This window comes from Sprattus sprattus, assembly GCF_963457725.1.
Source record: "Sprattus sprattus genome assembly, chromosome: 4".
Lineage (NCBI taxonomy): Eukaryota > Metazoa > Chordata > Actinopteri > Clupeiformes > Clupeidae > Sprattus > Sprattus sprattus.
In genome coordinates, this window is record NC_137923.1 from 35,674,213 (window position 1) to 35,686,839 (window position 12,627).

Consider the following 12,627-nt stretch of genomic DNA (forward strand, 5'->3'; position numbering starts at 1 on the left):
AGTGGTTTACATTTAGAGCATTTAAAACAGGAATAGATGATACATTTATCTTATTAACTACTCTTATTATATAAACTACAGCACAATGAACAACCCAGCTGCAATGAAGGTTTTCATCAGTAAGCTGAACTGAAAAGCCACACAGAACATCGTTGACCACAATGCTCAGTATGACGCGAAAACAGAGGTCACGTGACAAAGCTGCAGCCTTACATTTCGTAAGTTTACTGGGTCACACCACGTTCATGTATAAGGGTCACACACACCAGGAGAAAACACCCCCCACAATACATACATGTTGATTAGATCGTCATCTTTGGTCCTGTGAACGGGTGAGCTATTTTACTGTAATGGGTCTAGCGATACTCACAAGACCTTAACTTAGACGTTATTGGACGGGAAGTTGCATTGATTTGTTTTGTTCATGTTCGCTGGCGCTAGATAAAGTAACGTTAAGTTGAGATAAGGTAAACATTAGTTTGCATATTTCCTTCGTCCTGAAACGCTTAAACTCGTGATTAGTTTTAAATGTTTGAAGTTATTGCAGGGTTAACTTTCTGTCTCGTGGTTTCTCATAGGCTTCACAAACTTAAGAATGAATTTCTTGTTGGAGACACTTCAGCTGATAGTCTTGTCCATCTATTATAATGTAGAGGCTATCATGAAGTTCTGCATCCCATCAAAGAAGAAAAATGTGACTGGAGAAATAGTCCTGATCACTGGGGCAGGCAGTGGGATTGGGAGATTGATGGCGCTGGAGTTCGCCAGAATGGATGTTGCTCTTGTTCTTTGGGATATTAGTGAAGAAGGTATGAAGGAGACTACCCGTCTGTCGAAAGAGAGAGGGGCATCACGTATCCACTACTACCTTTGTGACTGCAGCAACAAAACTGAAGTGTATCGAGTCGCAGAGCAGGTAAACTTGAATAGTTTTGACATGCTCAAATGTGTCCAAGTTTATAGACCACTGTGATGGTCTATTAGAAATGGCAAGGTTACAGACTGAGCTCCGAATCAACTTTGACTGGCTCTTTATAGGGTGCTCCACGGCTTAAAGGGAAACTTTAGGATTTTCAACCTGGACCCTATTTTTAGATATTTTTGGGTCCAAATGTTTAACTAGAGACCGATCGAAATCTGAGGTAAAACGCTAAAACCGGCAACCGCAAAACAGTTTTATAGTGGAATCCTATAGAGCAACGTGCACGTAAAAGTAAACCTCTTGTTTTTACTGATGGGCTCGTAAGTGTTAATATAACGGTCTGACCAACAAGGAAAAGATTCCTTCAGAGATAGGCTACACCTGCGTCTGTTTACCTCAATAACTGTGTAGACACTAGAAAATGACTCTACACTCTACTGTTTTACCTGATCCAATAATTGGACCTCATTCTCAAACACAGTTAGGCGGCTGCTTGCTTCAGCGTTGGGGTTAATTGTTGCGCAAAATGTAGGCCTACTCAGACAGTGCAGTTCATGCTTCCAAAGGTTGCGCGTGTTGTCATGAGCCTGCCATTTGCTTGGCAGATAGAAAGCTGTTTCCCTAACAGAAAGTCTGCAGCTTGAAGTTATTTTGCTGGGTAGCACTGTTAAACTGAGCAGACATGCAGACTACATTTTAGTTATCTCATCACGTAACATTCGTTTTCTAAAAACAATCACATAGTATTGCATGTTTTACTGTGGTAGAAAATACGTTAGCTTAATGCTAACATATATGGGGAATCCTATAGAGACCGCGCTAGGTATTAGCATCAATTAATTCACGTTAATGTTTTTGTATTAGCCTGACATTTGCTCTGCAGATAGATAACAGGTTCCCTAACAGGAAGTCTGAAGCTTGAAGTTCTTTTCAAACCTTTACTTGGGAAGCACTGTAAAACTGAGTAGACATGCAGAATATTTGAGTAACCTCATCTCGTAACATTCATTGATAGAATGCAGGCTGCCAGGCTCGCGTAAAGGCCGAATTAAGGCCAATTTATGCTCGGGGACGTAAGCGCAAGCGCAAGAGGCCGCGCAATCCCCTTGCGTGACCCTTGCGCGACTTTTCACGTCTTGCGTGCGCCTTGCGGGCCCCTTTTTCTAGACTTGCGTCATTTTTTACGTAAGGTCTTACGCGAGCCTCGCAGCCTGCATTCTATCAACGAATGTCACGAGATGAGGTTACTAAAATATTATGCATGTCTACTCAGTTGTACAGTGCTTCCCAAGTAAAGAACTTCAAGTTTCAGACTTTCTGTTAGGGAACCTGTTATCTATCTGCAGAGCAAATGTCAGGCTCATACAAAAACATTAACGTGAATTAATTGATGCTAATACCTATCGCGGTCTCTATAGGATTCCCCATATACGTTACCATTAAGCTAACGTATTTTCTACCACAGTAAAACATGCAATACTATGTGAATGTTACGTGATGAGATATGACTAAAATGTAGTCTGCACGTCTGCTCAGTTTAACAGTGCTACCCAAGCAAAGGTTTGAAAAGAACTTCAAGCTACAGACTTTCTGTTAGGGAAACAGCTTTCTATCTGCCAAGCAAATGGCAGGCTCTTGACAACACGCGCAACCTTTGGGAGCATGAACTGCACTGAGTAAATTTTGCGCAACAATTAACCCCAACGCTGAACCAAGCAGCCGCCTTTATGCTCTGTTTTAGACGTAACGCGTAAGCACGTAAGATACACAACCCCCCCTTGCGCGGTAAAATATCCCCCCCTTACGTGCTTAAGTGCGTCGCCCAAAATTCCTGACTATGCGACTAAAACACTACGGCCCTACACAGCTCGCAAAGGCTGTGATTGGCCGGCTACCACAGCCTTTCACACAGAGTCTCACGTTTCCGGGTTAATAGCATACTGTCTTTTTTAGACCCAGACATTTTTTTAAATCATGAATACCCTGCAGACCGTCTCACAAGCCTTTTCTTATGGATTAGGAACAAACATAACAGAAGAGGTCCGAAGACATGAACTCCTTTACAAATCCTCTTTAAACACTTATAAGGACGCTCAAATTACCGCGAATATCCCATTCTCACCCGCGATTGTTTGGAGAGAATGTGGTCATTCACGAACAAATAGGTACTTTCACATTTTCCGCCACTTGTGAGTCATGGTGATATCTTTCATTGAGTTCATATTGACGTGAATCCATCAATTGCACCAGCGAGTTTGATAGAATGAGCCCGGTCTGCTCATACAAAAGTTAACAGTAACCTGCCGTTACCTTGTGGCCAGCACCATTGTAGTTACAAGCATTGACAACATGATAAGATTCTCTCGCCGTTTAGCACCTCATGTTTGAATAATGTAACTCATAAACACATCGTTTTAAAGCCTGTCGCAGTCATTAAAAGATGTCAATAAACGAACTTTTGCGTCATGTGCTGTCTTTTTCGCCACTGGTACTGAATTGCCAACATTTGTATTTTGTGTAACACATGTATTCATAACATCAAGCCTTTCGCCCACTACACTTTCATGCTCCGGTAAGTTTTTTCCTTTGTCCTGCTGCAATAAATAGGCTTACTTAACTAAAAAAAAAATCTACAGTTCTGGCGTCAATTTGCTTTGCAACACGGCTCACAAGCCTTGCAACACGGCTCTGCGTCTAAAACGAACCTTAAATCAAAACTTGTCTAAAACAAGTTCCTTGTGTAAATTACGTGCTTACGCGTTACGTCTAAAACAGAGCATAATTCGGCCTTAAGACCTTACGTAAAAAATGACGCAAGTCTAGAAAAAGGGGCCGACGCACGCAAGACGTGAAAAGTCGCGCAAGGGTCGCGCAAGAGGCTTGCACGGCCGCTTGCGCTTACGTCCCCGAGCATAAATCAGCCTTGACATTTGCTCTGCAGATAGATAACAGGTTCCCTAACAGAAAGTCTGAAGCTTGAAGTTCTTTTCAAACCTTTACTTGGGAAGCACTGTAAAACTGAGTAGACATGGAGAATATTTTAGTAACCTCATCTCGTAACATTCGTTGATAGAATGCAGGCTGCGAGGCTCGCGTAAGACCTTACGTAAAAAATGACGCAAGTCTAGAAAAAGGGGCCGACGCACGCAAGACGTGAAAAGTCGCGTAAGGGGCTTCTTGCGCTTACGTCTCTGAGCATAAATCAGCCTTTATTAACCAGCTCACGTCACAGCCTCCTCATGTTTGTGCGGGTCCAAAAAAAAACCCAACAAACGACAACAAAAATAAAAAAAAATAAGGAAATGGTAGCCATCTGTAATGCTGCGTCGCACACAATTGCATTTATACCGATGTTCAATTGGATCATAACGCATCCCTCACCAACTCTGGAGATAGTTTGACTGATCAGATCACAATTTGTCTTCAATTCGCCATGAGTGCATTTACTCCTGTAGCCTACCTTCATGTGATGAGGCAGGTGGTTCAGCTGGTTAAGCAGATTGGATCACAATCAGTCCACAATGCGTCTACTACATATTTACACCTGTACCTTTATGTAATGAAGCACTATCAGATTGAAATCCGATCATGCAAAACCCAATTTAATGCCAGGTGTAAAAAGCCCCTTCGAGATCTTGGAGGACAGTGGATATTGGGAGGAAATCTAAATTTACTCGGACCATTGAACGCACCAAAACATTTTAACTCACTGGACATATGCTGATTAAAACCTGAATTTGTGAGAGACCTACCCCCAAGGTGTGTGTCTGTAGTGGAATGAAGCTACACCAGCACTTTGTGCATAGGAATACCCAATAGAGGATGGGCTGTGTAATAATGTACAACATTTCTTTTCCAGGTTAAGAAAGAGGTGGGGGACATCAGCATTCTCATCAACAATGCTGGAATTGTGACTGGCAAGAAGTTTATGGATGCACCAGATTCTCTCATTGAGAAAACCATTGAGGTCAACACTATGTCACACTTTTGGGTACAACAAATATCCTGACATTTGAGTTTTGTTTGCTGTGCTTTAGGAGGTTTGCCTTTGATAAATACTTAGGTCCATATTTAAGATGTGTGGTTTTCTCTTTACACGCATTTAATTTGGCAGATTCCGCAATGAAGTGTGACTAATAAATGCACTGCAGATACTTAAGCTTGCCCAAGAGGACATACAAGAACATGGTCTCCATCGACAGAGATTATGAATATTTGCAGCAATAGTCTTGAGTTTTTGTGATGACAGATTTCATAATGTGATCCAGAATTTCCAATAAGTAATGAAGTTATAAAATTCCTAATCTGATGGCCTGTTGGTGAAATCTTAAGCAGTCTAGCCTTCAAACTGTACTCACCCAACATGGTGCATTTGAAAGGCCAAAAACATAAATGTTGGGCTCAGACAATAGGGTGAGTCTCCATGCAGCAAGTGATTGAGTTTGGTCACAGATTATCATGTCATTAGCCAAATTAGAAGTGGACACCTAAATGGGTGGAGATAGTCGTTCAGAGTTAGCATCACTGTGTGTGTACAAGCTGTGTTTGAGGCTTAAACATTGGCAAGAAAAGCACAGGCTAAACACCCTTTATAAATAGGACCTTAAATTTGTCTACTGAAGCACTTAAAAGTCATGGAATTACTATGTTGGGCCTGATTTACCTTTTCATTTTTAATTTGATGTTAATGTTTAATTGAAATAATGAAGCCATCTTAATTTTCACACTCTCTTACTTTCAGACCAATAAAGCATTTCTTCCAGCAATGGTGAATAACAACCATGGGCATTTGGTCACCATCTCCAGTTCTGCTGGCCTGATAGGTGTGAATGGACTGGCAGGTAATACTTGCACAATCAATTCACCAGGGTTTGGATTCACCATTTGCAGCTCATGTCATTTCTGTGGGGCTTTTCTTTTAGTCAGTTTAGTTAGTTTAGTTTTGTACGTTTGCCAACACAATACCCGTTTGACGATACACATGGCTGACTTCAGCAGGAGGTATTCAGCAAAGGGGAATGACATGTGTATCTTGTGTGTATATAATATATATACAGTATATACTCTGTTTTATTCAACAATGGAAAATGTGAGCATTGTTAGTCTCCAGGTTTTGGTGAGGAGGGGGGTTTTAAGAAGTTTCTGCTCTTTAATTTCAGATTACTGTGCTAGCAAATTTGCTGCCATTGGCTTTGCAGAGTCTGTTGCTCTGGAGCTAATTGCCACAGGCAAAGATGGGGTGAAGACTACAATTGTGTGCCCTTACTTAATCAACACGGGCATGTTCGATGGGTGCAGTACTAAGTGAGTGCTTTAACCTCCAAGTTGGACCCAGTTATGGATTATTGTTTCTTTTTCTGCAGAAAATCTGTCCACATTTATTATGCAATACAGAAAGAAAGGCCATTATTTTAGGATTAGCAATGATTTTTGGGAGATTATATTATAATTAGTGCTGTCAAACGATTAAATTATTTAATCACGATTAATCGCATCTTTGTCATAGTTAACTCAAAATGATTCACGATTAATCGCACATTTTTATCTAAATGTCCCTTCAATTATTTTTTTCCATCATTTTTATTTTATTTTAATGCTCTTATCAACATTGAAAAGTGGATTGGCTTGCTTTATGCAGTGTTTTATTTTATTGAAAAGCAACATTGCCAAACAGGGCGGTACAAAATAAAATTATAAAGTGCACATTTCAGATAAACAAGGACCATGGCAAAATATTTTCTTATTTTCAAGTTTGCTTTGAACATAGAAGTCAGACCTCTTATTTCAAAAACAATGAACCGTAACAGTTAGGTTACCAGTAAAAGGTAAGCCTACTTCTTCTCTGCTTTCAGCCAGCTGCCTGTTGACATTTTCAGACAACAGTGAAGCTCGCTTCTTTTGCACAACACAACTTTTAAAGGTAAACTTTCAATTCAGGAGCTTTTTATCATCCATTTCGGCGTATCGCGCTCAGCATTCACTCAAACGTAGCGTTAGCCTACTACACAGTTTGCGAGGCCAAAAAGAACGTTAATCTAAAAAAAAAAATTGCGCGTTAAAAAAATTGACGGCGTTCAAATGGGTTTGCGTTAACGTTGATAATAACGCGTTAAACTGACAGCACTATTTATAATGTGTGTATATATATATATATATATATGTGTCTTAGAGAAGACTTTACAGTGTGATGTGAGGGGTTATCCAGACACAATTTTAAGTTCCTTGAATTTCCCACTTGTGCATTTGTTTGGCAGTTGTACGAGCGGATATTTAGCGGATTTATTTCCACATTTGGGAGTATGAGGGTATCTAGGTTTCATTCACCCCTGTTCACACAGGCAATTTAGGTTGCATAAACCATGCTCGGGAAAGGTAGCCCCGGTACAAAATAGAGCTATATGAATTAAAAGCTGTTTTAGCTATAGAACTAGTTATGGGCTGGCTCGCAATATTTTCCCTGGGTATATTTGTCTACATTGATACCCACAGAATTTGCACTAAGTTTTACTTAACAGCTAGTTACTTGACTATGAAAACTTGGCAACGGAAACCTAACCTCCTTGGCACCTGTAGTTACTGTTAGCTAGTTGGGCTCCAATGCTAAACTTTGCCCCCACACTACCCTAGAGGTAGGTTTGGGTGCACCTATAAACCCGGAGGGGATCTTTCTTAGTGTTGGTCTTACGAAGTTCGTAAGAAGATATAGAAATGAAGACACTAAAGAAAAGGTTCAACAAGCTGTTTATAATTTGGAATGCCAGCTTGCTAGTTCTCCAGATAACAATGTTATTTAACCATGGAATGCATTGAGTTAATACCACTTGTCAAAATGTGAATACATTTATTTTGTTAATTAAATGTCTGCCTAAACAGACTCCCCTCGGTAGAAATATCAGTTTACCATGTACTGTTGTTAGTTACCATTCAAACATTTCAACCGGATCTACTTTAAACGTCTTGATTTACACAAACACAGATACATAGTAATACAAGTCTTCTCTTCAGTCCTTGGAACGGTTGAATGTGGACCTGGTGCATTTTGGCCCTGCTCAGGAGACAGTCCAACATGAGTGTGCTGCTGCAGTTTGATGCCATTCAATTTGGAATGGATATGGGCTCGGCACAGCCTGGCGTGGCGCAGTCAAAAGTGACAATGGAAAAACTCCAATAGCTTGTCACACAAAAAATGCACTAAATATTATGCTACCCTTCTCACAGCCATCTGCACAGAGAGACTCTTGATATGCACCTGTGGCTAGTCTTCTGTATCCCTCACAGATTCATATTCACCTGTGGTAGTCTGCTGTACCTCTCACAGATTCATATTCACAGATGGCTAGTCTGCTCTACCCCTCACAGATTCTGTGCTTCACAGGTGGCCCACTCTGTGTCCAATCCTGGATCCAAAATATGTGGCCAAGAAAGTGGTGGACGCCATTTTAACGGATCAAACTTACCTTATGCTGCCAAAGAGCATGTATTTATTAATGGCCTTAAAAAGGTAAGAAATGACGTATGTATTTTTTAATGTTTTACCTGATCTGGGCAAGAAATGCTTGCTAAACTTTTTTTTTTAAGTTGGCAGGTCTGATGCACCTTATTATTATGTGCAGGATTTTTACACATTGTCTGATAAAGTTTCCAACGGTAAAAATATCACCTTTCTGTGCAAATTATGTCCTCTTGAAAAATTTGCAATAATACAAAAAAATGTTTTAAACATTTCTTTTAGGAATTGATACATATGAAGTGCAGTTTAAAGCAAGGGGTAGTAAACGATAACTACTTCAGAATTTAAATGGTGAACTATGAACGTGAACTATTCATGTTTTCTTGTATGAACTGAACTTTGAACTAGTTTGTGAAGGGTGTGGACTTATAAGCATAACACTGCTTCAGAGGCACAAATGGGAGGAGTGGGATTTAATTGGCCGTTGAGCTCAAATCTTTTTAGTTCCATACAGGAAAGATGTTACATTTCTCGTACTGTTGATGGTGGACTTCCCAAAGCAGCCAAACCTCTCACTGACACATTGCAAGTATTATAACACAAAAGGGTGCACTTCAACCATCATACCAATCCTTAACAACAACAAAAACAACCATACCTCAGTGAGCTTTCACTGAGTAACTCCCTTGGATACGAACCCAGGTTAGGGCAAGTGAAAGAGTTGGGGGAGGGAGAGCACCCAAGCATTAACTCCTGGTGAACCTGGACTAGGGTAAGGGATATGAACCCTGTTCATATTGGGCACCCAAACATCCTGTGATAACTGGCTATCTTGTTTATATAATACAGTAGTGAAATACAGGTTCAGTCACATGTCACAGCCATAACCTTCTCCAGAATGGCAGACTGCATCTTTAATATTAACTAAAGTCATTGTGTGTATGGGGGGAATGTGTCTGGGATGCCAAACATCACTCTTGAGGTTTCTGGAAGTGTAATGGACAATGCAAAGAAGACAAAAGAGCATGGCCTCTTCACAACCCCTTAGAAGTGCTCAGGAGGGTCTTTGGATTTGTTTCTTGATCTATAATAGCCAGCTGTACACTCCTAGTGCATGTACCCTGTGTTGGGATGCACACACCATGACCAGAATAACTCAGTAAATGATTGGGCTTGTGGGCAGGGTGAACAGGAGTGTAGGCTTCACGTAGCCTGTTTTGTGTGTTTGAAATCTGTAGCACATTTTTGCGTCATAGATACATTTTCATAATATGCCAATTTCACTGGTTTTATTTCTTAAAGGTACTAAGCGCATCCTGTTCTACTCTGTCTCTCCAATAGTACCTACTGTGACCCATCCCTGTCATTCCATGCTTTTTGTGCCTTATTTGTTTGAAGCTCTCTGGAATGGAAGCAGGCAGCTCTTTGGACGATAGCTTGGGGCTTTAGATAGTCTAAGTCTTTGGACGATAGCTTGGGTCTTTGCAGTCACCAAAAATCCCACTGAAACCTCTCTTTAAAACTTCTGTGTGAAGTGAACATTTGAGATGAAGTCTGTTTATTGAATATTATGCTTGTCAATCATATAATTTTATAATTGGAGAGTAATGGCAGAAAATTCCTTTGCATTCATTGTCTTGAATTTATTTGGTCAATGTATCAATTTAACAAACTGCTGTTGTGGTGTATGGTTGGGTTGCTTTGTACTCTTGGGCTGGGGAAGTTTGTGGCCTAACAGACTTCATGTAGTGTTAAAAAATAAAGATATTGTGTTTTTGTGTTAATGCTCTGAAGGAGGAGAAGTCTTTGCATATTTCATTCATGACGCTGCTTTTGTAATGTTCCCTACAGAACCTGACAGAATGGTTGAAAGGCCATTTGGTTTAATTTGGCAGCTGTAATAAAAAGCTATTGAGTTCAGTCATCCATTTGAATCCCACTCTATTACAAAGTACATTGGGCTCTTGAAGATTGCCCTTGTGCTCCTTTAGCAAGGTGAAATATTGTGTAATCATTTTTTGAGCAGTTTCCGTGTGCAATTTATCTGAAGTTGTGAAGTAACCCTTACTTATGCAGTTTGGATCATTACTGTCTGTGTCTGCACCAGCTTCTAAAGAGACACCTGCTGTGGAGTGGGCACTTAAAAAGAAGTTGGAAAATAAAATGGCCACATTAATTCAGATCTGTACTGCCAGTTGAGTGTGTTGTGGACAGTTGGACTGTAATTATAAAGGTTCTTGTATATAAATTGGAAGCAGTCTTCTATCATGCAAATACCCCTAAACAGGTGTTTTTTTTTTAAATTTGAAGAGACAGGCTTTGATGAGAATTTCATGGTCATTTTCTCACTTCTTTAAATGTTGGAGGAATACTCCCTTTTAAGGCATGGTGGTTCAGCCTAAGCAGGGATATGATCAACCGCATGTCTTTCACTACAGTTGGCCGTGGGACAGTTGAGGTGTCTGGTTTGATGAAACAATATTTTTGGTTTAATGTTTATTATTTGGTTCTAATGAATGAATGGTGCCACCATTCCCCACCAACAGAGGGCGCTCTGTGTCATAGCTTTTTGGCATATGTGCCTGTAACACAGAAGGTTTAGTATTGAGTCCTTTCTTAGCCAGACTCTGACTCTGTGTTTGTGTCTTTCCCCAGCTGTTTACCACACAAGCAAAGTGTCATCTTGGGAAAGTATCTGGGAGCCTTCAATTTTATGGACACGTTCGAAGGACGCCAGAAGAAACGGATTTAAAGCTCCAAAACGCCAAAACTTAACAAATGGATACCCTTGTCAATCAAACTATATTTAATTCAGTATAAGTCATCATTTTGTCAGATAAACAGCACCTAATAGTGCTTCATCAAGCAAGCACGTTGTTATATGGGCAACTTTATTCCCATTGTGAACCCAATCCAATCTAAAGACGAATACAGTCTCACATAGATCGACCATATTCCACATCCATGTGCATAATCAGTAAGTAAAGGAATAAACACAGAATACGTGTGTGAGTGGTGTACACCATGGTCTCCATTGAAGCTTTTACTCTGAATCAAACCCATGGAATAAAGCATGTTTTGGATCAGAAAGCTGTAGCAGAGTGTTTGGTCTCCGCTCAACATCGCCACTAGAGACAGAACCATTAGCTTTTCATTTCACTCCATGTGAGTTCTTGCAGATCCCATCTCTTTTTTCTGAAACTTTCAAATTAAATATTTCTTCTAAGCACAGGACTGTCGAAATGTTAATGTCCGCATATTCATTAATGCAAATAAATATCTTTATAGCTATTTTTGTCATCACAGCTTGGGCTTAAATGTGGTTATGACTAGGCAGTTAATAATAAGAAGAATGAGTTAGGGTTATATAACCTTGCACATAAACTATTGTGGAGATCTGTGTAGAGTAAGATTTAAAACTGTTTGTAAAGGGATTTGAGTTATCTTAATTGAAGCAAACAAACACTTGCTGTTTATGTTTGAAATTATCTATGCCCCTTTCAAACAACTCAATCTACCACAAACTCATCGTCAAACCTTTATTCCAAGAACCAAATTAGCCAGAGGATGATTTTCAGAATGAAATGGTGTGGAGTTTGTCATATTGTCTCATATGTGTTGAGTACAACACAAAGAGCAGAGCCCACATTTCTTCAAACATGCTTTGAGCTGAGACCATGTGTGTAATTGAATATGTCTACACAGTCTGACAGATGCTTTCTGCAAAAGTATTATTATTGTTATTATATAACAAGAACAACAACAATAATAACAATTTCCCATGACATGCCACTTGACATAGGCTACTATATTCATGATAGACTTGAGAAATGCACTGTAACAGTGAGGTTGCACGGTAAAATTGAGACCGATTCATATTCTATGCGCTAGAATATATTGCATTTGCACGTTTAATGCAAACGTCCGTAGGCTACTACAATGAGATAATAACATAAGTAAACCACATATGATATTTAAGAATGGTCTGAATATTGCTGTAGTCTTGCTTGTGACGGATAGATGTGATAGAAACACTGTGAACGAGGACTTCATTACGGTTCATTCTTCGTGGCTGTAAGATTTGGCTACCCGTAAACGCCTCTGCCCTTTCTGTGACGTGCAACGTTTAGCGACGGTGGGAGGAGAGGAACAACACGATGGACATCCTTTCAACTTAGATTTGACTGCTGGATCTAAATCTACCAAGGTCTATCCACATGCCATCGGAGAAACTATTGGGGAATTAAGTCTCACA

The 12,627-nt window shown here is 40.0% G+C and overlaps 1 protein-coding gene across 2 annotated transcripts; it reads left to right on the forward strand.

Moving 5' to 3' along the window:
- The first annotated feature begins 249 nt into the window (after positions 1 to 249).
- Positions 250 to 11,387, forward strand: sdr16c5a (short chain dehydrogenase/reductase family 16C, member 5a). 2 transcript variants are annotated; one of them, XM_080838059.1, is made up of 7 exons: positions 250 to 332; positions 579 to 916; positions 4,782 to 4,913; positions 5,664 to 5,763; positions 6,082 to 6,226; positions 8,298 to 8,423; positions 11,028 to 11,387. In XM_080838059.1, exons 2-7 carry the CDS (start codon positions 596 to 598, stop codon positions 11,122 to 11,124), a joined length of 921 nt encoding a protein of 306 aa, XP_080694185.1. In that variant the 5' UTR covers positions 250 to 332; positions 579 to 595; the 3' UTR covers positions 11,125 to 11,387. The 2 variants fall into 2 exon arrangements, with proteins under 2 accessions (XP_080694185.1, XP_080694186.1); XM_080838060.1 differs by having other exon boundaries at positions 4,782 to 4,889.
- The last annotated feature ends 1,240 nt before the right edge of the window (positions 11,388 to 12,627 follow it).

What these genes read in the sequence shown, in the direction of transcription:
- sdr16c5a (XM_080838059.1), top strand. Translation starts at nt 596, where the DNA reads ATGAATTTCTTGTTGGAGACACTTCAGCTGATAGTCTTGTCCATCTAT. An exon ending in AGGTGTGAATGGACTGGCAG is followed by an intron (nt 5,764 to 6,081) that starts GTAATACTTGCA and finishes CTTTAATTTCAG; the next exon opens with ATTACTGTGCTAGCAAATTT. An exon ending in TTATTAATGGCCTTAAAAAG is followed by an intron (nt 8,424 to 11,027) that starts GTAAGAAATGAC and finishes GTCTTTCCCCAG; the next exon opens with CTGTTTACCACACAAGCAAA.